This window comes from Frieseomelitta varia, unplaced genomic scaffold (genome assembly GCF_011392965.1).
Source record: "Frieseomelitta varia isolate USP_RPSP 00005682 unplaced genomic scaffold, Fvar_1.2 scaffold_764, whole genome shotgun sequence".
In the NCBI taxonomy this organism is placed as follows: domain Eukaryota; kingdom Metazoa; phylum Arthropoda; class Insecta; order Hymenoptera; family Apidae; genus Frieseomelitta; species Frieseomelitta varia.
The window spans coordinates 118,928-146,259 of NW_025110550.1; the positions used below are offsets into that span (position 1 = coordinate 118,928).

The 27,332-nt window shown below is 44.0% G+C and overlaps 3 protein-coding genes across 9 annotated transcripts in view; 2 read left to right on the top strand and 1 right to left on the bottom strand.

Moving 5' to 3' along the window:
- LOC122535761 (homeotic protein spalt-major-like) overlaps nucleotides 1-17,156 on the top strand; it is a 98,094-nt gene extending 80,938 nt beyond the window's left edge. Inside the window, exons 2-8 of one of the 6 annotated variants that reach the window (XM_043667552.1) lie at nucleotides 3,958-7,635; nucleotides 8,704-8,837; nucleotides 9,426-9,701; nucleotides 10,026-10,299; nucleotides 10,840-10,988; nucleotides 11,391-11,564; nucleotides 13,013-17,156. In XM_043667552.1, coding sequence (XP_043523487.1) covers nucleotides 3,958-7,635; nucleotides 8,704-8,837; nucleotides 9,426-9,701; nucleotides 10,026-10,299; nucleotides 10,840-10,988; nucleotides 11,391-11,564; nucleotides 13,013-13,423 — 5,096 coding nt within the window. In that variant the 3' untranslated portion in view covers nucleotides 13,424-17,156. Of the gene's footprint in view, nucleotides 1-3,957; nucleotides 7,636-8,703; nucleotides 8,838-9,425; nucleotides 9,702-10,025; nucleotides 10,300-10,839; nucleotides 10,989-11,390; nucleotides 11,565-12,962 lie in introns of all 6 variants that reach the window. The other 5 variants (XM_043667555.1, XM_043667553.1, XM_043667556.1 and 2 more) reach the window with 5 other exon arrangements.
- A 2,179-nt stretch (nucleotides 17,157-19,335) lies between these two features.
- LOC122535763 lies at nucleotides 19,336-24,383 on the top strand. Of its 2 annotated transcripts, XM_043667563.1 has the most exons (6): nucleotides 19,336-19,854; nucleotides 20,079-20,267; nucleotides 21,359-21,575; nucleotides 21,739-22,036; nucleotides 22,235-22,588; nucleotides 22,667-24,383. In XM_043667563.1, exons 2-6 carry the CDS (start codon nucleotides 20,244-20,246, stop codon nucleotides 23,751-23,753), a joined length of 1,980 nt encoding a protein of 659 aa, XP_043523498.1. In that variant the 5' UTR covers nucleotides 19,336-19,854; nucleotides 20,079-20,243; the 3' UTR covers nucleotides 23,754-24,383. The 2 variants fall into 2 exon arrangements, with proteins under 2 accessions (XP_043523498.1, XP_043523497.1); XM_043667562.1 differs by having other exon boundaries at nucleotides 19,344-19,854; nucleotides 22,235-24,383.
- Nucleotides 24,384-24,628: 245 nt separating this feature from the next.
- LOC122535764 (dnaJ homolog shv) lies at nucleotides 24,629-27,318 on the bottom strand. Its single transcript, XM_043667565.1, has 4 exons — nucleotides 27,160-27,318; nucleotides 26,425-26,809; nucleotides 25,800-26,355; nucleotides 24,629-25,721 (listed from the first exon to the last, which is right to left on the bottom strand). The coding sequence occupies exons 1-4, from the start codon at nucleotides 27,264-27,266 to the stop codon at nucleotides 25,657-25,659; spliced, it is 1,113 nt and encodes a 370-aa protein (XP_043523500.1). The 5' UTR covers nucleotides 27,267-27,318; the 3' UTR covers nucleotides 24,629-25,656.
- Nucleotides 27,319-27,332: the final 14 nt, after the last annotated feature.

Genomic DNA, 27,332 nt, shown 5'->3' on the forward strand with positions numbered 1-27,332 from the left:
TGGATAGAAATTATTGAGAAGTAATAAATTTATTATTCATAAATACCCGGGTCATACTTAAATATATACTTAAAACTGAGAAAAATATTGCAATTTTTGGACAAAATGGGGCAGCGGGATACAAAGGATTTTCGAAATTTGGCGATTTTTAAACCAGAGACCGAATCGGTGTTACGGATAAAATAACGGTATTTTTAGGTTACTATTCGATTAGGTTTGAATACTTAGGTATGATGCTATCAAAACGATGTTAGGTCGGTAGATGTATTTCGGTATAATACCGGTAAATAAAATATTAATATATTAGAAAAGGAAAAGGAGACAATGATTCAATGTTTTTATAATGCTGCCGATAGTAAATTTGATGACGCTTATACAGGTGCACTTTGTTTATTTTTATTAACTTTTTTTATTAGTTTTTTTTTATTTTATCTATATTAGCGGCTAGCAGACGCTACCTAACAAAATATTAATTATTGTTTATGTTGTATAACAATTTTCAGGTTCAAATATTGTAGTTTTTCAAATGTCCGAATATTTTTGCCACGCTACATTTCGATATGGTTCAGTTTATTGTTTGATATTAAGAAAAGTATGTGCAATAAATAAATAAAATTTGTCACTATAAACTATAATGAATGTTCTATTATATTATTAAAAAAGTAATCTAAATTTATTATTATAAACAATCGAAATCCACAACAATATTTCGAATAGCACAATGTCCGAATATTAACAAGAGTCACTGTACGTAGAAAATGAAAAAAAATGTGTTTTCGTCAGTAAAGCAGTACTGTACCGGTATATATTTCGGTATTTTTTCCGTTGTGAAACACAAGTATTAAAACCGATTTCCCAAATAGCGATTATATTACGATAATATGGGAGCAAATACCAGTATAATACCTAAACCCCACAATATTTCGGTTTCGGTCTCTGGATATAATACCTAAACCTCAAAATATTTTAGTCTTCAGTCTCTGTTTTAAACTCTACGAAAATGACAAGTTTGAATCGTATTGGTTAAAAGGGACGAAAATTTCGACGTTTCCAGAGTGTATAAATCATTTGCAGAGATTCCAAGTAGAACGCAAAACACGAAATATATACTACGTATCGAAGCTTTCGATTAGAAGTTATTGTAACGCTATTTTAATATAAATACAAAATAAATAATAGTTAAAATCTAAAATACATAATAAATAGATTTTTAAATATCACTGTAAAAAATATATAGTAATATTTGAGAATATTTTTATCAATGTGAATTAAAGAAGTGCATACACGAATTGTTGCAAAGTTTCCATGTTGCTCCAAAAATGTGCGGGCCTTGGGCGCGCCGAGTGCCGTACACAATGTTTACACAAAGTTGTGCTGAAAATGACATATTGTGATAAATTTATAATCTATAATTTTCGTTGCAAAAGCAAAACAGCTTTCAAGATTTAAATAATGTTTTCACAAAACGTATAAACAGAAGTTTGTATACTCTCCATTGTATCGCAACGTTTCTCCAACGTTTACGTTTCAATCGTCGATAGTTGTAGCGTTGAGCACCACCCGTACGTCTCGCGGTCAAAATTCCTAAATCTCTGTTCTCGTTTTCAAATCGGGTACTCCCTCCGGACGAAAGAAAGAAAGGAAGGAAGAAAGAAAGAAAGAAAGAGAGAGGGAGGAAGGGACGATCAGGAGGCGAGAAAAGAAACGTCTAGACGCATTCCAGGGGACGAGAGAGAGTTGACACTTTCTTGCCTCTCGAGGCAAGAGAGAGAGAGAGAGAGAGAGACTGAGATAGACTGGGGAACAAAATCGAAAGCGGAACGAAGCGTGGAGCGTGTATCAGCCTGGTGGCCGATTCGCTGGTCGTGGATCCGGAAGTCGCGGTCGGTTTGGCGTAGGCGGAAGGTTCGCTGACGAGGAACGAGAGGGAGGGAGGGGTGGGGAGGGAGGGGCGGCGGATGGGGAGGGGGTGGTTTTCCCCTCCGTATAATAATTAATAACCGGGCGCTGAGTGGTTCAGCCAGGCACCGCCCCTTACCCCCTGATTTATGAACCGCGCCGCCTTCCTTGTCATAATCGTGTGTACAGGCTTGCGCACGTTGGAGTGAGGTGGCGGGGCGGCGGCGGCGGTGGTGGGGATGTCGGCGAGATAGGGGAAAGGGTGACGCGCGTGACGTTGCGCGACGGTACCTACGCCCAGGCCGGCTCTTTACCAAGCGATCAGTCGGTTCTCGTCCTTGCCGGATGATACCGAGGCAGAGAGACGGACGTCCGGCCGAAACGCGGCCGCAACTTTGACGGGCCACCGCGAGTCGGCGCCACGCGCGACAGAGTTGGTTCCTCCTCGGAACGGCGAACCAACCGGTTGGTTCCGAGTCATGCAGCTCATGAGATGGAGCATCACGCGCCGCCTCGAGTGCCGGGGGATCAGGCAGGGCAACTGCAGGCCCTCCAGGTTCTCCTACCACCGATTTTCCGGTACGCGGACACACCGCCGTTGACCTTGAACCGCGCGTCTCCAATCGGCCGGCGCTTCCCGCGAGTTTGACCTCTCTCCCTCTCCCTCTCGCTCTTTCCCTCTCTCTTTCTCTCTCTCTCTTTGTCCCCTCCACTCGTTTTTCCCGTCTTTCCCACATGTGTGTCACGATGCTTCTCCACGCGTTCGAGCAAACCCTCCCTGCATGCACTAGGACGGATAGAAAGTTCTAGCCGGATTAATTCGGACTCGAGAGTTTTTCCAGTGGACGATCGTTTCCTAGCCGGCGAGGTCGCGGTCCCGGGTGGCGAGTGAAACGTTGTTGTAACTGGTGCACCGATTCGAACGGGTCCGACCGGCCCGCCGGGAATAGTAATCGCGCGATTTCCATTTTTCATTGACCCCCCGGTGTTGTAAAAGTTTCCGCCGTGCCGCGGAATACTAATCGCCACGCCGCCGTTCCTTATCATTTGCACGATTGTGCGCGCGATCCTCTCTGCGGGGCTCTTCGCGCACCTCTCGCCCATTGACAGACTATTTTTTTTTTTCCTTTCCTACTTTTTTTTTTTTTTGACTGATACCAATTTCCGAGCAAAGTCTGTACAAAACGATCGGTGGCAAATAAAATTGGTGCGAGTCCGATTAACCATTCCGCCTCGGTATCGCCGCGGCACCGTGCACATTTTAAATATCGCGCGTCGTCCCGCACCAGCCTTGACGAGACCGCGTTCGTTTCGATCGTGAAGCGAAACCTTATGAGCTTTCATCCTCGAGCGTTAAACCGGTCGCAATCGTGACGTTTCTCCTCGAGTCTCGAGATGTATCGGCCTTTAGTCCAGTTGAAATGTTAAATTAAAAAACCTCGAGTTGAGCAATTGACCCAGCACAGTCTGTTCGACGTAAGCTTTTTCGTCACATTCGTCACGTACGAATGACAAAATTTCGTTTTGCTCAACGAAAGGTGTCTCAAAACACCTTCTTACGTTCCAGCTGCAAGTATCAGATACCAGGTCTTGATCATTTAGCAACGAAACTTATCTTACAATTAGTCGCCAGTTCGTTTCTCTCATCTCTCGTAACAATTTCACGACCAGCGAAGCAGCTTTGTACTCGTCTCGATGCGTTAAAGTTAGTTTGTCAACTGAGTTTCTCGAAACTCAGTTGGATCGAAATACCATACCTACGTATTTCGTTTCTTTCTTTTTCTGATTTTTCTTCGCCATTAGCGCGACACGTTCAAACGATTTAAACGTCGGGGGGGTACGGATGAAACTGAACGTGGTGTCGAGGCAGGAAGCGACGCGTAGCTCAAAACAGGCTTTTACATCTCGAAACGGGACACAAACTATCGAACGATTTAACGAGACACGGGCTGTAAAGTAGATAAAAAAAAATAACTGTCCGATGAAATTTGAAAGAAAGAGGTCGTCGACGAACGAACGAGAAAGGCTAACGGTGGCGCCGCCACATCTGTGTTGCAGGAGAGGAAAATGACTTTACGTCGGATGGCGAGGAGAGTGGCGGTGGAGGAGCTGGCGGAGACGAGGCCGTGGACCTCACGGCGTCCAGGTCGCATCACGGCGACGAGGACGAAAAGGATCAGGAGGACGGTTTGGAGGAGGACGAAGAGGAAGGCGTGGACGATCAGGAGGAGCAAGAGGAGGACGAGGAAGGATCGCGCAAGCAGATGCATCACAGACAGGACGCGGAGAACAATAACAATTTCGTAGAGGGTGGCACCGCTGCCGGCCTGTTCCCACCCGCTGGGACTAGTCACGTCACCCTGGAAGCCCTTCAGAACACGAAGGTGGCGGTCGCACAGTTCGCGGCGACGGCGTTGGCCGGTGGCGCCGACACCGAGGCCGCGCTCCAAGACTTGGCGCTGCTGCAGAGCACCCTGTACACGCTGCAGCATCAACAAGTGTTTCAGCTGCAGCTGATCAGCCAACTGCAGCAGCAATTGTCGATCACGCACAGTCAAACGATGCAACAGCCGGCAACGGCCGGCGAGCCGTCGGACACGGCGAAGGAGATATCACCGTCGCCGATCATCCAGCCGAAACCGCTGTCCAGCTTGACGTCGCCGCCGTCGTCGCGTCCGCCGTCGCATCAGCAAACCTCGCCAGCTCCGATGACGCCGAGCCTGAGCACGCAGGAACGGCCGACGCCGACCAGCAGCGCGTCACCGTTGAATATCCCGCTGGTCTCGTCGAACGCGACCGGCACGACCGCCACCAGCAGCACCGGCAGCCAGGTGCCCATGTCGCACCAGATACCGCCCCTCTGCTCCATCAGTTCTTCCCTAGCCTCGTCGATAATAACCAACACCGATCCACCGCCGTTGCACGAGCCCAACACGCTGGAGATGTTGCAGAAGAGGGCGCAGGAGGTGCTGGACAACGCGAGCCAGGGACTGCTGGCGAATAACCTGGCGGACGAGCTGGCGTTCAGGGGTGGGAAAGGCTCCCGTCTCTCACCGTACGACTCAAAGTCCGGTGGTAGCGGTCGCGGGGAGCCGTTCTTCAAGCATCGGTGCCGCTATTGCGGCAAGGTGTTCGGCAGCGACTCGGCGCTTCAGATCCACATACGATCGCACACAGGTGAGCGACCCTTTAAATGCAACGTCTGCGGCAGCCGCTTCACCACGAAAGGAAACCTGAAGGTCCACTTCCAGAGGCATACGGCCAAGTTTCCACATGTTAAGATGAACCCGAATCCCGTTCCGGAACACCTGGACAAGTACCATCCACCCTTGCTACAGCAAATCGCCTCCGGTCAGAGACCGATGCCGTCCCCGCCGCCGCCACCGCCCTCTCACCATCCCACCTTTCACCCGACCGCGGCCCACGGTTTTTTACCCCCTCAGCCGCCGTTGCCGCTCAGCCTGGCCCTTCCCGGTATACCACCCCTGTACAGATCGCCGGTTATCGCTCATCGGGACGATCAGGACGTGCCGGAGAACCTGAGCAAACCCGTTGTTGTTACCACTGCCCCGACCACCTCCCCACATTCCCCCGCGGTTGCGTCCAACTCTCGTCATTCCTTTCACGACAATCACCATCACCACCACCATCACCACCACCACCATCACCAACAACAACAACAACAACAACAACAACAATCATCACAACAACAACAACAACAACAACAACAAAAGCAGCAGCTCGAGCAGAGGGACGAGATCAAGCACGAACAACGATCGCCCAACGTTCAGGAACAGTATCAACAGCAACAACGGCCAACCAGTCAGGAACAACCGACCGAGAGGATAACGCCGAAGAAAGAGCCGGAGGAGGCCGAGGAGCCGACGGAGGAGGAGAGCGAGGACTTCGAGGAGGCGGCCAGACGGTATTTAAATTCACCCCAATCCTCCGTCAATCCATCCTCACAACCGCAGACGTACGAAGACTGTAGCATGGACAGTAAGATGAGCGGTCGACTGGAAGGAGACGGCGACATGGAGGTCGACGAGGAGATCGAGGAACAGCCGGAGAATTTGTCCGGTCGTGGGACCATCGGTCGTTTGCCGCAACACATTGTCGCGTATCCCGGAGCATCCCCTGCTAGCAGTAGCGCCAGTAGCGGAAGCCTTCAAACGTCCTTCGCGGGGATTTTGTTCCCAGGGCCGCCGGCGCACCATCAAATACCCGCAGCGCATCACGCCGCACCGACCGCCGTAAACGCGACCGCCAACGTTTCCGCCAACGAGATGATCGACCCGGCCAAGGATCCGGCCATCTATTCCAGCCTGTTGCCACGGCCGGGCAGCAACGACAACTCGTGGGAAAGTCTGATCGAGATAACCAAGACCTCGGAAACGTCCAAGTTGCAGCAGCTGGTCGACAACATCGAGCACAAGCTGACCGATCCTAACCAGTGCGTCATCTGCCATCGGGTCCTCTCCTGCAAGAGCGCCCTTCAGATGCATTACAGGACCCACACCGGCGAACGGCCGTTCAAGTGCAAGATCTGCGGCCGAGCGTTCACCACTAAGGGCAACCTCAAGACTCACATGGGCGTGCACAGGGCGAAACCGCCGTTGAGAATGTTGCACCAGTGCCCGGTCTGTCACAAGAAATTCACCAACGCGCTGGTGCTGCAGCAGCACATACGGCTGCACACCGGCGAGCCGACGGAGCTCAGCCCGGAGCAGATCCAGGCGGGAGAGGTGAACGAATTCCCACCGGGTTACTCGCATCACCCGTTGGCCTCATTCCTCCCACAGGGCTTCCCACCGATTCATCCGGCGGCCGGTGCCGGGTTCCCCTTGACTTTCCCTCCGACTCGACAGCAAGCGCTGGAAAGACAGGTAGTACAAGAGAACGACATGGATTCGAAAGACGAGCCTCAGCAGCAGCAGCAGCAGCAACAGCAACAGCAGCACCACCAGCAGCATCAGCATCATCATCATCTTCATCATCAACAGCAACAGCATCATCATCAGCAACAACAACACCACCACCACCACCACCACCACCAACAGCAACAGCAGCAGCAGCAGCAGCAGCAGCAGCAGCAGAGGTACTCCGAGGAGCAGAGCGAGGAAGCAGACGACCAGGACGACGAGGAGGACGATCGCAGAGAGGACGACGACCGATGCAACGTGGTGAATCGCGGTGTAGACGTGGACGACGAGCAGGATCGCGAGAGCGAGGAGAACGAGACGCAGAAAGACGCGATGTCTCTGCCGAGCTTCTCGACCTCGTTGGCCGCCCTGGAGAACCAGGTGCGAACGATCACGACGACCGCCACGTCCACGGTGGGGAACCTCGCCGCCAGGTCGCCGCCGTTTCACCGTTACAACGGCAGCGAGAAGAGCAACAGCCCTCCGAACCCAAGCGCCCCGTTGGACCTGACACCTCGTGCCTCGTCCACCCCGGCCTCGGTCGCGTCGGTGCCAACGCCACCGCCGCAGACGAGCACCACGCACCATCCGCACCCGTTCGGCATGTTTGCAGGCCTGCTGCAGGCGGTCTCGTCGCCACCCTCCACCAGCGGCATCGGCTCCTCGAGCATAAACAGCGTCGTCAACTCGATGAACGCCGTGACACCGGGGAGCGTCTCTGCCGCCGGACCGTTGGCCTCCCTCACCACGTCCGCCGTGTTGGCCGCCACGTCCACCTACAATCCGCTCGGCCTGGCTGTCGGCGGGCCAGCAGGTAGGCGCTGCTAGCAACAGGGCGAGCTGCAGTTCCTGCTACACCTCCCGATCGATCTGACACTCTCGATCTCACCGATCCTCAACCACGCCAGTCTCTCCGACTCCGTCCGCCTGTTTGTCCAACCCTATTGTACATCCACATGTATCCCGTTTTTGTGGTGTAGCCGGACCTAGCACTCCTACCCTCCCAAGCTTTTCACACTCTCTTGTCTTTTTTTTTCTTTTTTTTTTGTTTGTTTGTTTGTTTGTTTGTACCGTGTCTGTGTTGCAAAACTTTATTTTTCCGTTTCTCGCTCTCTCTCTCTCTCTCTGTGTCTTTCTCTGTCTCTCTTTCTCTCTGTCTAACTACTCTTATCTCTCTTTCTATGTGCGATAAATGATTCTGCGGCGTACGAAACAAAAGCAACAAAAAAAAAAAAAAAAAAGAAGAAAAGAAATTCAGATAGGGCAAAAAGAAAAAAAAAAAGAAAAGAAACTAGGCAGAGTTTGCGTACACACAGATGCGAGTGTTTTTGTATCTCTTCTTTTCGGCGCAAACCGTGGTCGAAAGACCGAGAAAAAAAAAAAATCTATGGACACTTGGCGAATAATAAATAAACTTCTTTTGGAAAAATGGATTGCCGCCTGTACGATTCATTTCACTCCTTCCGTCAAACTGTCACGATGGTAAGACGGGTATAAACGTTGTGTTCTCGAGGCAGTACCGACACCGAGGATAACGATCACCTTCGGGTTCCGGAGGCTCGCGTTTGCCAACGTCTCGGCTGGCGTTTGCGCGCGCGTTTGACGATTAGATTAAAGCCCCTTCTCTTTCTTTCTCACTCATTCACTCACTCTCTCTCTCTGTCACATACAAACACACACACACACACACTCTCTCTTTCTCTCTCTCTCTCTCTCTCTCTCTCTCTTTCTCTATTTTTCTCTCTTTCTTTCTCTTTCTCTTTGGCGTTCGTGACGGATAGCTTACCGGAGAGTCGAATCGCGGTTACAAATTGCTTTCACGGACGGTAGAAGCGTGTGAAAGTGTCACGAGGCAATTGTAAAGAAGTACGATCTGTTACAGTGCGTGGAAACACCACATGTAATATCTGCTACAAGACATTTGCGTGCAATTCCGCGCTGGAGATCCATTATCGGAGCCACACGAAGGAGCGGCCGTTCAAATGCAGCATATGCGACAGGGGATTTTCCACGAAGGTAACGTAACGTAAATATTTTCTAAAAACCGTTCGTTCGATGGGATCGGGACGATCGAATTGGACGCGCTTGTTTCGAGAAAATTGTTTGCTGCTCGCCAGACGAAGACGTCGGGGAGGAATTGTGCGCAGCGACTGGATCGATGGCGATTTTTTTTTTTTTTTTTTTGTTTTCTTTCATTTCTGTCATTTTTTTTCGTTTCGAGTCGAACGCAGTTTGGAAAATCCTTTTCCCGTTCTTTCATCCTTGTGGTAAAAGTTGGTATTTAAATTGTTCAAATTTTCATTCGCGTTTCTTGCGATTACCGTCGAAACAACGTATCGACCAGAATCCCGATCGTTGCACAGTTATTCCTTCGCTCGACACGTGGCACTCGTGGCTACGTTCTGCTTCTAGAAAATGGGAAGGTTCACAGCGACGCAAACTCGCACGATATTTGCAAGTTGGCGCGTTAACGTAGTTAAACGACTAAAAATGAGAGAGAAAAGAAAAAAGGAAAAATCGTGATCGAAACACTTTCCTGTCGAGTCAAGTCGGACTTCAGGTCGGAGTCAGCTCTGTATCTGTTTTTTTCTACGATACTTTCAGAACGATGGTTCCGGGCAGCAAGCATGCATCTGTGCGTCTCAACCGTTGCCCGCTAACAGTTCGATCGGTTCGCCCGATCCTCAATTCGGAACAGCGTGCGCCAGTAGTCGAGAAAAAGCGAAACGCAGGCGGCGGCGGCGACCCGAGGATCGGAAGAGCCGGGGGCGGAAAGGAGCCGGAGGGGGGCGGGGGCTCACGCCTCTCTATCCTGCCATCCGCCTACCCCCGCTGATGTCGCCCGCCCTCGGACTTCTACCCTCGGCGCACGGCCTCCTGGTAAGAGCCTGCTGTATTTTGACAATGAAACAACAACCTTGATATAACACCACTATGTATTCATCTCGTTCTCCCGGTTTTTGCGTCTTTCTCCTTTTCTTTCTCTCTTCCTCTCTCTCTCTCTCTCTCTCTCTCTCTCTTACTTTCTTCTCTACTCTACTGTTCTAGAATCGAACAAACCTTACGTATTCTCAAAAAAGTAACGTGCCGCGCGAAAAACACAATACATACAAAGCGGTGTGATCGATCAAGCGATTGAATCGAAAACGAGGCTGTCCCAGACCTCCGAGGGTGTAACCTCAGCCATGTTCTTTCTTCCGACAGGGGAACATGAAGCAGCACATGCTGACGCACAAGATCCGCGACATGCCGCCGCACTTGTTCAGCGACTCGAAGCAGCAACACACCCAGCAGCAGTCGCAGGAGCACGAGACCTCGAGAAGCCCGATGTGCGCGGAGGACTCGAGCTTGCCGCCACCGCCGCCGCCGCCGCCGCCGCCGCCACCGCCGCCGATGCCGCCGACCTCGATGGAGCAGGGCATCGCGGTGAAACGATCCCCGCCAGAGGGGGAGCTGCCAGCGCCAAAGAGACCAGCCAGTAAGTAATACCGTCGCAAATGTCGCTCCCGAGTCAGTCTGCTTCTTCATCGAGCGCGCGCACACGAACGCGAATTCGAAACGGCTCCTGGAGGCTTCTCGCTCGCAGCAACGTTCGACTGTTTCACGCTACACTACCAGCGAATCGAAACCCGCGAGGGTAGCCAGTGTTACTTTACGTGTATGTATGTATTCCAGCTTCGCTTAATCCGTGCACTCTCGCTTGTGCTTCTCTCTGTTCACCACCACGTGCTCTCTTCCTTTGGTGGCAGGTTCCTTTTTCTCTCTTTCTCTTTCTCTTCCTTTCGTCTGAACGTTCGCCGATCATCGGCTCTCTGTCCAAAATTACACACATATACACACAAACATACGTACTTTCTCTCTTTCTTCCTTTTTTTTTCACTCTTTCTCTCTATCTCCTCCCTCTCTCTTTCTCTATCTATCTATCTATCTATCTCGAAGAAAAGGGACAAGCTTGAAAAAACCTTCGTTAAACTTGTATCAGGGTCTGTTCAGCGAAACTCTGTGTGTGTATTTGCAGGCGTGCCGAGCAAACACTTGTGCCAGATTTGCAATAAGAATTTCTCCTCATCTTCGGCGCTGCAGATCCACATGAGAACTCACACAGGGGACAAACCGTTCCGATGCACCGTCTGCCAGAAGGCCTTCACCACCAAGGGCAATCTCAAGGTATACACACATCATTTTTCCCTTTTCTATCTCTATTTATTTCTCTCTCTCTCTCTCGATGTGATATCTTCCTCTTTCATTCTCTTTCTCTTTGTGTCTTTCTCTCGTTTGTTCCCTCTTTCTCGGTTACTTTCTCTCTCGTCCGTCTCTTTGTCTCTCTCTCTCTCTCTCTCTCTCTCTCCTTCTACCCCGCTATCCTCGTGTCTCTGAATTCTCTTCGAGTTTATTCACTAACACCAGCTAGCTGCTAAAGCCGCTTGTACTAACGCTGACGCGTAACGTACAGTAAAACAAGGGGGGGAAAAAGGGAAAAGGCTCGATGAAAGATCAGCGACACCGTTGACAGGAGAGATGGCTGACAGAATCGCGTTGACTGGAGGTGCGTTTCGTTTCTGACCGTAGGTACACATGGGTACTCATATGTGGACCAACGGAGCCTCTCGGCGAGGTCGTCGAATGTCCCTGGACCTTCCTCCCCTACCCATCACCCCCAAGGACTCGGAGTTCCTCCAGCGACGGCCGGATCTTTTCTACCCGTATCTACCCGCGCCATTCCTTAACGGCGTGCAGCAGAAAGTGAGTGGTTATCGTCAACTGTCGCGTTTCTTTTGTAAAGGAGATTTTTTTTTACTCTGGCACTCGTATGTTGCGTATAAAGATTTTCTTCAAAGATGAAGGAAATTGAGCCGTTTATTTTGAAAGTGGCCCAAGTTTATTTTCCAAAAAAAAAAAAAAAAAATCAAGCAAGCTGTTTTAATATTACGTTATTATTTTCAGTTTTAAACAAATGAAGTAACTAATATATATTTAAAATCACTGAGATTTTCTACACAGATGATTATCTGGTTGATAGAACGACAGAAGATTTTTATTTTGTAAGCCTAAGCTCCCATTTGAAGAGTTTCAAATGTAAAGTGTTATTGTACAGTAAAATTTTACGAGATAACAGCTATATTTTTTTATTGTTAGAGCAGTAGTGTTCGATTAGCTCGGATAGTGATTTTTTTAAATAATAATAATTCCATTAAGTATAGAGGATTTCGTTTTTTACAAGGTTAAATTGGTTAGAAATATGTTGAATGCGATTTTTGAGAACAGAACCATATAAAAATATGTTCTATGAAACATCAACGAATGAGGATGCACTATTCAAAATTGCATTGACTCTGAATATACTACCGCGTCGATTGAGACCAAGAAACTTTAATGACGTTGAATTGTAACAGAAAATTGTAACATTTTTTTATTTCTTATTTATTATTTTTTTTATTTCTTATTTTTTTATTTTTTATTTTATTTTAAATTATTAATTTTAAAAGTGTCTCAAGCCCATTTATAGGCATGGAAAACGTGTTATTTTCTAAACAATGTATATCATACTAATTGGGTTGGTAAATTATACACCTTAGAAACACAAAAACTTTACTTATTTATTATTAAACACAAAAACTTTATTTATCATACCATCAATTATCAGTTATCAATATTTTTAAATTTATCAAAAGCCATTAAATATCTTGATTTAAAGATGAATGGACCACTTTCAATATAAACAGCTGGTACATCGAAATGACCTCGAGTAACAGACAATCCGAGTCTGACATTCGAGCAAAAACAAACGTCGCGACCCGCTGAAAGAGAGTTGACCCCTCTGCGCCGGCAACTGATTCGCGGACCATAACGAGTGACCGAACCCGTATACAATAAAATCGTCGCTTTCTCTTTCTTTTGAACTCGTCGATGCGTCACTGGATAGAAATTATTAAGGAGTAACAAACTTGTCATTTGTTTTGCCTTGCGTTACATTAAAATACATCTAAAACTGAGAAAACGTTGCAATTTGGAACAAATTCTCGACGTGCGTGGCGCAAGCGATCAAAGGGCTGCAAGCCCAGCAACAGAAAAAAAAAAAAAAAAATCACAACGCAAAATCGGGACGATTAACGATTGTTTCTCCCTTTTGTTTCTCCCTAGGTAATTGCCCCCGAATAAAGCTAACCAGTCGACGTGCATTATACTTACAGCTGAACGAGATCTCGGTGATACAAAGTAACAACGGCCTGCCGAGCCACTCGGTGGCCGCCGGCAAGTACGCCGGTCTGTTTGGCTCGGTGTACGCTGCCGGTGCCGGGTTCCCCCTGGACAAGCAACCGATGGCGGCGAGCAGCAACGGGCCGCTGCTCGACGGGAAATCATCCATCCCGTCCGGGTCGATGCTGTTCCAAACGCCGTCGCCGTCTCACTCGCCAGGCACGCCAGGATCGAACGGTAGCAGCAGTCAGAACAACAACGCGAACGTGTCCTCGTGGACGGGGGACGCTCTTCAGCATCACTTCGACAGAGAACCGCCGGCCAGGTCGGAAAGTAACTCGACACCGCCCTCGGCTCGACTACCGCCGCCGCCGGCCGCCAGGGGTGAAGGACTGGCCACGTGAACCTCGATCGACGATGACGACGACACATATCCTTCTTCCTCGAGGCTTCACGTTTCCGGTGACTGAACTCCGTCCTGGAGCTGTTGCATAGACACACATACACACACACACACGCACACACACATAGACAGACAGAGAGACAGAGAGTGGTGTGTGGTGTGTGTGCGCGAGTGCGAGTGCGAGTGCGTATGCGTGTGTATGTGTATGTGTATGTGTGTGTAAGAGAGCAAGTTTCAGTGCATTTCACGAGCCGAAGGACTCGGGAGCCGAACGTCCGACGACATATCCTTCTCGATCACCAGAGCCAGAGCAGATACCATGTTCCTATTGTCACACTAGTCTTTAAAACGCGTTCGAGAGGACCTTGCAAGGCACACGCACGACGGCTGATGACGGCCAGCGTGTCACGGTGTCATGCCTCCCCCGACAGCCCAACCAACCCTCTGGGTCCCTCTTGAGAACTGTTCCCCCTCCCCCCTGCCCCCCGCGAACACGTGCTTTCGCACCGAGGGACGACGGACGCGGTGCCTAGACTGAGTCCACGAGGGCCGCAAGACACGTGGTGCCGCGACGTCCTGGCCCTCCATACTCTGACCGTCCATGCGCGACAGTGATGGTCACCTCACTTAGGATTATCTCGTACGTTAACATTATTAGAGAATGCGCCTGTTACGGGGTATATCGCCTAATCGGTATCGCCGATTCAATCTGGGTCGGTGGTGATGGTGGTGGTGGTGGTGGTGGTGGTGGTAGTGATGATGGTGGTCTCTCTTTCGCGTTCGCACGAGCATCAACCACCTCTCCCCGATTCGAGACACAGGCGCGTCAACGTCCATCACTTCGGAGATCTCGGAATGTGTCCGGCCGGAATGCGTTCCGGTCCGCGTTCGTGTCTTTTTTAGCATTTGACTTTTGGCATTTGACTTTTAGTTCGGGCAAACGGTAACGAGGATAATTCGCGGATACCGCGGTTACGCAAGATACCCCGTACAGGGAGATATAAATAATATACATAAAGAAAGAAGATGATATATATATATATATATAAATATAAATATAAATATGAATATAAATATATATATATATAAATATATAAATATGAATATACAAATAAAAAAATATTCTATCGGTGCGAAGGGGTATGTATGAATGCGCGAGTTGTTGTATACACGTGCGAGTGTATTTTGCGTCGCTTTCTTTTTTCCGAGAGGACGTCGTTTCTAGGAGTTACTTTCGAAGCGGGCCCGGCAGCGCCCTCGCTGTGATATAAGAGGAGCAGCCTGCAATCATTTAAACCAATGTACTTATACTTTGTATCATAGTATTATTATTTACACTCGATGTACAGCACGCACCGCCGAACGTGTCCCCCCGTCGTTATTTTATACGGAAACACAGCTGACGTCGTTCTCCCCCGATACCCATCGATCTCGAGTCTTTTCCCTAGCTCCCGAACATTCTCGTTCGGTCGAACTTTATTCGACTTGTTGTTCCATTGTTCGTACACACTCAATCGATCCTCCGGTGACAGTGAAAATTCGTGTCTTTTTTTTTTTTTCTTTTTTCTTTTCTTTTCTTTTCCTCCCCTTTCTGTTTCTACGCCGAATTTTCCACGACGAGCGTTGTTGTTGGTTTGCGACGATGATTCGTTAATAATTAAAAAAAAAGAAAAAAAAAAAAAAAAAAAAGAAGGGAAAAAGTATTTAAATTGCTTCGAAAAAACAACAGCGTGAAAATTTGTGAAATTTGAAAGGAAACAACCAAACTGAAGAGAAGAATTTTTATCTCCACATCGCGTGAAATCCGGATTATATCTTCAAAAAGAGAAAAAAAAAAAAAAAATATTATCTCGAAACGCACGAACAATAATTTCTCTCGCTTGATTGAAGGCGTGTTCGCTACGAATCGTGGAACTCTAACGATAAATCAAAAAAAGTCATCGCGCGTTCGAAACCGTGACACAATATGCCAAATTCGTCAGTAACGAAGGAGAGACGTTGAAAGAGAATTGTTCCGATTAGCGTGTCATTGGCAACGGCGAGTTGCAGAAGAAAATTTGCCTCGAAATCTGAATACGACATGACTGAAGGTGCATGCATCGTGGGCTGTGCAATCGATCACGTTCGTTCTCATACTCGAAAAGTAATACTCTCGTGTATAATGGCTTTCCTTGTATGTTCTCGTACGTTTAACCACATGAAATGCGACAGAAGAAATAAATAATTAAAGGTAAGAAATAATAGGCGAGATACGATACGATATGTAAAGAGAAACGTGTAAAAAGTAACGATAGCGGCATACGTGTATCCATTTAAGCACTTTACGTAATTTATCTGATTTTTAACTTAGCTTAGGAGGTAACTTTTTAAGAGCTCCATCGACTCGAGGATAACTCTCATTGATAAGCGAGAGCGTAAATACATGTACCGCGGTCTCGACGATGGCTGACTTGCGTCAATCAAAAAAGGTTCCAAAAATGACTTGTAATTACGATCGAAGACGTTGGATGTTGGAAACTCGCCCAATTTCAGACAAAAATTTCATGCCATGAAAATTGAAACAAATATATATATATATATATTGGAAAAAAAAAGTATGTGTTCGAGAAAAATGATATATCTACAGTCTTCAAACGAATTCTTTTGCTTCCGAATTTCTTAATACTGGCGGGATAATTCAAACAGATTGCTACGTGGTCATTTCGGAGAAACTGACGTCTTCGATCTCGAAAAGTAAAGCAAACAGTTCTGTGTAAAACGAGGAACGTGTTGAACAAACGGCTCAATGAACAGAAGGTAAAACGAACGATTTTTAAATATTCTTACGGTGTATGAGAATCGAGTCGACGACTGTAGTGATCCGAATGAAATATTGAATCCACATTTTTATCGGTAATCTCTTCTCTTACGTTCGAGTCGTGAAATTCGTTGAAAAGCATATCGAGACAAACGTACGTACGTATCCGTGCGGGGTTCATGCGTTCATTTCGTAAAAGTAATCGTATTGGATAATTGCCAGGAACGATGATTAATAGCTGCGACAATTCATGCTGCAAAATAGACGGATAATAAATAACTTTCGATTCAGCCCGCAGGTATGGAATGACGAATTGAACAAACAACAACACTGAAATTGTAACGCGTAAAATAAATTCACGTTGAAAGGAAGGAAATGATGCTGGGAGAGAGCGTTCGAGAGTTTGAAGGGTAGTTTTTAGAAAGAAAAAGAATCAAAAGTCTCTTTCGAGAGCGGCGCTCGTATACACATATACATGTATACATGTATATAAACACTGCTGTAAATAACAAACGTACGATAAGCGTAAAAAATGTCGGGTTAGAGAAGTCGATGTAAATCGTTAGTGTGCTATTAAAAATGTCTCGTAAGTTAAGTGGAACGTTTACACGTTTGAAGAGTGCAGATGTCTCGCGTGCTTGCACAATGATCGTTTTTAAATTAAGAAAAAAAAAAAAAGAAAAGAACAGAACAGAAAGAAAAAGATGGGAAAGGGGGCACGGAAAGGCTGGCAGCTATTTCCCGATTGTAAGTCCTGTGAAGTTGTCCAAAACAAAGTATTGCTTGTACGATCTTAGGTTTTTCTGTACATATTGTATAATCCATGTATAAACACGATTCTTGCTAGTTGCGAAACCTGTCTCATTGTAGTTAAATTACGTTAAATTACGAATCATTATAACTATATCACTTCAATAATAAACAATTATTATGAGAAGTTTGAGTTGCATTTGGTGTTTCCATTTTCGTTTTGATACATGGAGATTAATATTGCTGTTGATTTGCTCTGTGAAATGTCAATGTTCTTCGTACACATAATGGTTGAATACCATTGCCGCGGATTAGAAAGTTCGCGATTTAAAATTTACTTTCGACCCGGTTCGCGTGCGCTCTACTTTACCAGCCGTCGAATACATTTGCGCCGAAACAGGTGTGCATTCCTATTATATCAACTGTCTGTGATACAGACTCGCTATCTCATCAACATATGTTACACTATCGATGGAAGGTAGATCGATCAATAAGTAAGGTAAATTAATTACAAATAATCTTAAACTCGATGCAACATGTTGAGACAAAATATTCGTAAAAAGTGTCTATTATTAAAGTAAGAATGCTTTTGTATTTCACTTTCCACAGATTAGTTTTGTTATCCAATTAAAATGTTCGTTTTATCACGTTTCAATTCCATTTAATCACATAATTTTTTTCAAATCGTTTCTCAAGCAATTTGTGCTTTGCAAACGATTTTTAAATCACATACTTCCTCCGGTTATCTGACCGGAAATTTTTCACAGTAAAAAGGAAAAAAGTTTGCCAAATGTGTGTATATCATGTTAGAGATAATACGCAGTTCCGTTATAAAAAAACTGATAGCACCGGAAATACAATTGAAGACCAAAGAAAAAAGGAAAAAAAAAATGCTACATCTTATTTCCGATAAACTAATTGTTATATTTCGTCTTGCACTTGCAATGAGAAATTCTATCTTTTATTAAAGATGAGATTTAACAGAAACTTCACATCGGAGGGAGAATTGATTTTGAGACGACGTTATTTTTGGCGACAAAAGGTGATAAAAAATTGAAATCAGCCCGGAATTCACGTAAATCTATCAATGGGAAAGCAACGCGCAAATCGATCGCGAGTCAAACGTTCTCGATCAAAGCTCGATCCATTTGACGGTTCTCTCCCGACCGAGAGACGAACGATTCTGATCGTTGAACGAGCGAGATTCGTTCTCGGGCTCATTTTCGCGATTAGATAGACTAGTTGTCCGTCTTGGTGGGCTATTAAGCCGGTGCTGGACCAAAGCGAGAGGAAACGGCTGTTAACTGTCCGGTGGCGAGCTATCGCGGAGGTGCAGAAGAGACGGTGAGCGCGGGCGCGCACCGCCGCGTCTATCGACCAGATTCTCTCGTCTCTCCTCCTCTCGTTTCCTCGCTGCCTACGGCCCTTGTATGCATTCCGCTAGAATCCCAGCCACGGCCACGGCAACGGCAACGCCTCCTCGTCACTGCCCTAAAAATCATCCGGGAATTGGGGACTGACGTCGGTCCCCACGTGGCCACCTGGAGAACATGAGGAAAAGAAGACTGTACACCCTCTGATGACTCTGCTCCCGTTCCCGGACTGTCATCTTTACCATCACATCGAACTGGTCCAAACGCCAAACGCTGCTCTCGCCACGTTGCCTCGTCACTCTGTGTCTCGTCATGTCAAGAGCAAGTTCTGCCGCCCTCGAATTCTAAAATCATCACCGCCGTACCACCACCGTTGTGCCATCGTTTGCCAGTTGCATCGACATTGTTCCATCGTTTCGATCACGGTGTCCCGAGGATCACGTTGTACGCGGAGCAGTGGCAAAGTGTGAACAGCCGCAATGACGTGACACGCGACGTAATGATCGCTTGCGATTTTTGGCATCCGACCGTGTTTCGTTTGTATATGCAGTTGTTCGGTGAGTTCGATCGGCTGGAATTCCTTGCAGGGAATTGGACAGAGACGTGTGTCTCGCCCGTCGAAGGGAAACACCACCGGATGGGATTGACGCGTCAGGTCTGACCTGTTTTCGAAAACAGACGGGGAGGAGATGATGGTAACGGCCACGGAGCGAGGGCAGCGAGAAACTCGGCTCGGATCACCACCCTCTCATTAAAATGCATCGAAACGACAACTTCGTTACATTAAAGTGCACTGAATTGAAACCTTCCTGACGTTAGACGACGTCGAATTGAGGCGTTCAGTGAGCCGTTAAACTGTGTCAAATTGAAAGATCGACGAATTTCCCTGATAGACCATCGCCAACTTCGTACAAACATCGCAGAGAATATATGTACATATATACATACATATATATTTATATATATATATATATACACATATATGTATATATATACACACGCGCGCGCGCGCACACACACACACACGTCTGTACATACTTATATCGTTTAGTTTTAGACCGAAAGTATTTTTTAAAAGGGGACGAGTAAATCGATTCGATTTGCTCCGGTAAAAATCTTTCAAAGCTCGGTAGGAAGAATATTTCGAACTGCAAATTTGCCGATCGAGGTACTCGCTCGTGAAGGAGACGTCAAGAAGCACACACCCTCGTTCGGCCTGATATTTCCTGCTTCGTCGAAGAGACCCCCGCCCCCCGTTCGAACTCCAAGAAGAAACGATCTCCCAGGTGTAATCGATCATGCCGATGTATCTAAATGCAGCTGCTCGCAAGAAGCAATTGACGAACCGGTTGTTGTCAAATCGCGGCCAAGTCGGGAAGAGTTTCGCTACGACGATAGAAACGTGTTAAGAAGCTTGAATGAAATTTCTTCAACGATGCCTGGACTTGGGATCATTTCGATAGAGATTGACGGTGTAGAGAGTGAAGGAAACAGAATCAAAGGAGCCCATCGGTAAGCATTGGCAATCGTTTCCAGAATTAGCGAAATTGGAATTTTCTCTCTTTCTTCTATCTTTTGTCTAATCTCATCTGTTTCTATCCCCTTCTTTTTTTTTTTTTTTTTTACTTTTCTATTCTTGTTTGACTTGAGATGATGGGATACGAATAATAATGTATTGTCGAGCTCTGTCTATGCGGCGAGTTGTGTTATGTTTTGCATTAATTCGAATATTGCAGCTCTATGGGCAGGTACAGCCGCAAATTGCAACCGTTTAAATCTGTTCCAATGACGTAACGATAATTTGAGGCGTATATTGCGATAAGATTTTTGCACCACATGCGCATGTATCCACGGTGTCTTTCAATCATACAAAAGTGGCTCGGAAGAAAGGTTCCTCTGGCATGTGTGATCATTCCCAAGACGAGGTAAGCCACCCAAACATCCTTATCTTCGCCTCAACAGTAAACCTTAGAAATCCCGTAATTCCAATAACAAACATGTGTATTACACTCTAAATAGCGAAATTATTAGAAAACCATAACGCAAACTTTTGCAAAATCAAACCAATTTCGTTTGTTCTCTTATTCTCGTAACTAAAGTAATTTTGTCGGCACGTTTCGTGACGTCAATTTAAAATATACAAGCGCGAAGGGAAGATGATTAAACAATTTTGAATGGCTGTTAACTTTCGGAATAAAGAATGGTGGATCGATTCAGTAGTATAGTATAGTATATATATTGTTTGCTGTGTCTTTGGACCAGAAATTTTAGGACAGTTTTTATATTAATGGTATTAATAAAATTGAGAAATTATTAAATGAAAATTATTTTCAAGAGCACCCTCATTTCTTTGACGCGGTAAATAATCCCTCTGTTTACGCGAACTTGGGCGCAGCTTCGATTTATGCGATCTCATTTCACGCTGTTGTTTTTTCTTTTTTCTCATCCATTATTGGTAATTACTCTTTGCGCGATAGAGAAGAAGCGATAGTCTAGCTCAGTAAAATACCAACGTACGATTATCATTGATCTTTTTGTGAAAATATACGTGAAATAAATCTTCTTGTAACTTGTGTAGGCTATGTTTTTCAATACTTTCTTTTTTCAGTACTTTTACGATTTTCTTCCACGTAAAAAGAATTTCGTGGCTGATCCGCGTAAATCGAGAAATAAGTATAGTTACAACGAACGATAAAAATTATTTATCATTTCATAAATAAATGAACGTCGGTATTCATCAAGTAGGTGGATATATCGAATAACTTGACAGACACGCATAGATAAATTATCTATATAAAACCGAAATTAATCTCTACACTACTATTATCAGTCAAAGTTATAAATCTTTTTCACTTCGTGCCTTGCATCAATGCACTAAAGAACACGTGTCGAGATGACTCTAGTGCTTGAGTTATCACCTGCAACACAGTGATAAAAAAAAAGAAAAAAGAACAATACGCGTTAAAAACAATCCACGATCGAATCTATTTATTTAAATGATAATTTTTATATCCAGGTACTATTTCGTGGCGGTAAAACAACGCTAGATAATGAGCGTAGCGTTTTCAATTTTGAGTTTGATAACAAAGTATACAAAAGCCGGCTGCGGCTACGAAAATGGTTAATAGGACTCTTGGTTTTCTTATTTGTATCGCTAATTATAATAAACACATTCAACACGGATCAGTTTCGAGCGGCACGGTATGGAGCCATTATCAACGACACTTCGCAAGGTATTTTTTCCTTTTTTTCTTTTTTTTTTTTTTCTTACGATCTATTTATTAAACATATCCATAAATATTTTACCTTTTCGGTTTTTCTTTTTCTTTCAATCAATCAATTACCATCAATTGATCGCTGATTAATCATACCGATGAATGCTTACTTTATTTCCAGAGAGCTACGTAGAATTGAAGTCTTACTTCGCGTCCATAGCCAATTCTGGTTTCGTGGTACGCAACAAGGGTTGTCGAATTCCAGCGATGGACCCTTTCGATTCAGCGGTCACACGATTTATCGAAAAGGAAAAGCCGCTTGTTTGCGAACACGGAAGTCATTTGCCGCTGGTCGACTCGAACAACACAGCGTTGTACATAAACGCAAACGCGATCGGCCATTTTTACAACAATTCGGAGGAGATTGATTGCTGCTGGAGGCCGTTCTGGCGAATGAAAAACGAGGATAACATTGTTACGTCAGTAAGACTGATCAATCTTATTCCTATCGATAATGAGACCAGTCCCTTTTAACTTCTTTGGGTTATTTTTAATTTTTGTAAGAAAATGCTTTGCCAACGCAAATCTAATAATAATAACAATCGTTTCTCTATCTGATTCGAAGGCATTCAATTCAAGTGAATGTGGTTAATTCCAACTGCCTTGTATTTATACAGGTACAGTAACGAGTGTTTCAAGTTCAAAAATTCGACGGCTGTGAACACCGAGTTCGTGAAAGTAGAATGCTCGCGGAACAATGAGATGATATACAAGGATTATCACGCATTCGTGCCTCGTTTCCGCTCGGTGGAGAATAAATGCAAGAAAGCCAGAGCGGCCAGCTCGAGGGACGAGCATCTGAGCGTGTTGATAATCGGCCTCGACTCGATCTCTAGATTGAACTTTCATCGAATGATGCCGAATACTGTTCGCGCGTTGCAAGAGCTCGAAGCGGTGGAACTGTTGGGCTATACCAAAGTAGCTGATAACACGTATCCGAATCTAGTGCCTGTCTTAAGCGGCTTGTCCGAGTCAGAATTGCACGATTTATGTTGGCAAAATAAAAACAAACCATTCGACGACTGCCCATTCATTTGGAAAAATTTCAGCGCATCCGGTTATCGGACGGGCTTCGGCGAGGACGCCTGCGGCATGACCATCTTCAACTATCTGAAACGTGGTTTCCGGGCTCAACCGACTGATTACTATCTGAGACCGTTCTGTATCGCATCCGAGAAGGACATCGGCAACACGCACAAACTGAACGCGAATCTCTGCGTGGGTACCAGAAAGACGTTCGAAAACCTGCTGGACTATGCGAAGAAAATCGCCTTGCAATTCCACAGGGACCCGTACTTCGCGATGGTCTGGCAAGCAAGCTTGACCCACGATTTCTTCAACTATCCGCAGTTGGGTGACACCTCCTATTGCAACCTGATCACCTATCTGTCCAGCCAACGGCTGTTGAATCAGACAGCGTTGATAGTGATGAGCGATCACGGGATGAGATGGGGAAGCTTCCGGCAGACTTATCAAGGAAGAATGGAGGACAGCCTCCCGTTTGTGTTCGTCGTGTTGCCCCGATGGTGGAGGGAAAAGTATCAAATAGCCTGGGCGAATTTCCGGAGGAACACGCGGAGCCTGACAACGGCGTTCGACTTGCACGAGACCCTGATCGACATGCTGCATTCCGAGAGCCTGGAGGAGACGCGTCTCAAGGCTCGATTCAAAGCGATGCCGAAGAACGACAATTTGCCTCGCGGTATCAGCTGGTTCTTGCCAATTCCCGACTACAGAACCTGCTCCATGGCGGGTATAGCCAGCCACTGGTGCATGTGTCACAACAGCTACGACGTACCCCCGGAAGACGGGAGCCTTCGGGACAAGGCGGTCTTTCTAGTCACGGAGTTGAACAATATGCTGAAGAAATTCGTGCAGTGCGCAGTATTGAAACTGAAGGAGATCAAAGCCGCGAAAGCATGGAGGAGCGAGGAAGGTGAGAAGAGCCAACTGGTCGACTATACAATCACAATTCAAACAGAACCTGGTGACGCGATATTCGAGGGAACGATACGATACAGAAGCGAGGACAAGACTAATAAATTGGTGGGATCAGTTAGCAGACTGAACGCATATGGCAAACAAAGCGCCTGTGTCGACGAATTCAACATGAGGCTATACTGTTACTGTTTGTAGCTCGATTTGTTCTCTTTTTCTTTTCTTCTCGTTATCATTTCTTATCACTTTTTGTTTCTTTTCAATTTCCTCGAAACATTCTAGAAACAAATTTACCTTGACAACAACAATATCGTAGGTTTTAGTTAAATTAATGCGACGCAGTAGCCAGTATACTGGTACAAAGAAAAGTTACACTGTGATAAGATACTTGCTTTAAAAATACGATTCACGATGGTTTCGTGCTTAACAAATTAAACGTCAGCCAGTAACAGTAGAATGTTGTTTTTATTGTTAACAGCAGTAAAATACATAGTGATGGAGTAATGAACGTAATAAATAAGCAAACGTAATTGGCGCGGTGCAGCGATATTATTTAATTTATATGTACCGATGTCTAAAAATGCAATTATTGCAGACGCGATTTTTTTATATTGCAAAGCCAAATTTTCCTCTTGCTAAATTGCAAGAATACTTAAATATGATACGACGTTTGATTTGTTAAGCATACCGTGAACAACTTTAAACTATGTAAATCTAAAGAAAGTCCTAATACTAGTATTTTAATTATTAGACGCGACTTGTAAACTTTCTACATTTAGTTCTTTCTATAATAGTATGTATTAAATTAAAAATATTGATCAAGTAAAATTGATTCTGGCTTTAAAATCTACCTAAAGATTGAATTAGCTTTGAGCTCAAACTATCTTCTTATGATTGTAGAAAAATTATTTTCCGAAGGATTTATTAATAACTTTTGTATGTACACACACAAAATTATATATATATATATATATATATATATATATATAATTTTCTTAAATTTAAATAGAATGACGTAATTTGAATACTTACTTGCTATTTGTGTTTCACAAGGAAACAATTATTATAAAAAATATAAAATAATTTGTTTATTATCTTGAGATAACTAGGAAATAGACAAGTCACATTATTGGTCTAATGATACCCGACTTAAGAATTTGTAAAATGTGCTAATTCGTTTAGAAAAATATTTACTATTTATGCATATGACTATTTTTCATTAGGACTACGAAATCGTTCAGTGATTTTAGTTCAGTGCAAATGATTTTTACTTGCAAACAAAATGAAGTTCACTATTCAATAGAATTAAAATCGGTTCTACGTGAAATATTTGTGCACTAACTTTTAATATGATTGTAACATGAATCGGTGACGTACTTGAGATAATTATATAAACTGAATGATAAATTAACAAAAACTACAGGTGTAAGTACATTAGAATTATGATAAAAATACAAAAATTATAATTTATTTGTGGCCTCCATTTTATCAAAGATTCTAAAGTTACTATTCACAAGGCAACAAAACATTACAACATATTGTGTTGTATTTGATGAAAGAATTATACTTACTTAATAAAAATTTGAAATGCAAGTTAAATGATTGTATAATCCTTATTTCTTATTGATGACGGATGGTGTCGTACATTTTATTGCAAATAATATCAATAGAAAAATTGTAATACAATAGTTTGCTAATTGTTTGTCTTTGGATACTAAGTCCAATATTTAAAAACTATTTAAATGCAAAATTTCTGTTCATGTAAAACACTCATACATCACCCACGCATGTTAAAGAAAAAATAACTTATTTTTTTAAATAAACTACTTAACCATTGCTGACATCCATATAAGTAATTGGCAATAATGTATGTGACCAGTCTCTTAAACTCAAAAAGGAAGTACGTGTTGCAATGGTTATTACGTTTGCTACATGTATTCACTTCTACTAACCTCATGGCTGGTTACCAAACCTGTTGGTATTCATATTTCAAGGAAGCGAAAACACCACTTGATATAGAAACACACAGAGTTAACACACACACCTTAGTTGTATGCACTCTTTATACTCTCACTTTGTACATACATTGCACTTAAAGTTCTTAATTTCCTCTTATTCCATTATAAATTCGATTTACAGAACCTTGTTGAAGTAAACTTTTTATTTCTGAAACAGACAAACACAAAAAAAATTAATTATCATAAAAAACATTAAGTATAATTTAACTAAACTAAACTAATTTACCTTCTTTCTGTGTATCAGTGAATTCTGTTTCAGGGAATGCAACGTCAAATGTAATATATAAAGTTCCATGAAGATTATTGTTTTCATAATTAGGCATTCCTTCTCCTTTTTTTCTAATACGAGCTCCTGGTTTGGTTACTTTATCTCTCTGAATAGTCACTTTGTGACCATCTAAATGTTCTATATCCATTTTAAAACCTATCAATGCATCTTGCATAGATATAGTAACATTTGTGTATAGATCGTCACCAATTCTTTCAAAGACTGGATGTGGTTGGGTTCGTATCTTTAAAATTAAATCTCCAGGTTCCCCGTCCAAATGTGGTTCACCTTCTGCTGTAAATTTTGTCTCCTGTCCATCTACCATACCAGGTTCTACTTCAACCTCCAGTACACGTTCTTCAGTAACAAATTTAACATTTGGACATTCTGAACAAACTGATTGTTGCATCATTTGAAATCTTCCATTCCCTAAATTACGAGTAACTAATTCTTGTCTGCAATTACACTTTCTTGTTCCTTTTGCTGCCTTCGCAACTGGCTTATTTCTTGTTATCTGGAAGGGTAATTTCCCATTTCATACTCAATTTATCCAATTCATATTTAATTAAATGTAAAATCTTACCTCTATAAAGTTTCCACTATACAATTCTTCTAAAGTAACTACTAAGTCTATTATAATATTGGAACCTTTAGGTGTTTCTTGCTGATGTTGAGACTCTCCACCAAAGTGGAAGCCAAAATCACCAAAAAAACTTGCAAACGGATCAGCATTGTTCATCATGCCATCCTTCTTTAAACATTCTTCTCCACATTTGTCATACATTTCTCTCTTCTCATTATCTGAGAGGACCTCATAAGCTGCACCTAGATCTTGAAATTTCTGAGAAGCATCTGGATCATCTTTATTTTTATCAGGATGTAATTCTTTCGCCAACTTTCTGTATGCTTTCTTTATTGCATGTTGGCTTGCTGTCGATGGTATGCCTAAAATGGCATAAAAATCTCTCCTGCAAAATACATATATATATATATATATATATGCACACTTTAATTTCTATTTGAAATATATCATATACAATAAATACCCCAAATTAAAAGCCTAGATTCAAAATCAAACACGTGAATATATAGTTAAATGTTTTTTTTTTTTCTTTTTTTTTTAATAGAATTATTATTTGGAAATGCAAAAAAACTAAAATCATTCAGCAAATTTGCTTATAATTCTATTTAATGCATTCTATGTTAATAGCTCGCGACGCTTTGAAAAGTATAAGAGGTTATAATATTGTAATAAACAAATATCTTCGATATATAAAATAATTGACTTTTATAGACATTAATGGTATATTTTACTTACCCTGCCACAGTTAATATTACAAATATTGTTAAATTTATGAATAACGACCAAATCAATTTTATTGCTGCCATTCTAGCAGACGTTATTCTACAACTTACAACAAACATCGGAGCTTAGATCGTGGATGCTCCTGATTGGTGCGTCGAATTCAATTTATCCAATTTCGAACAACG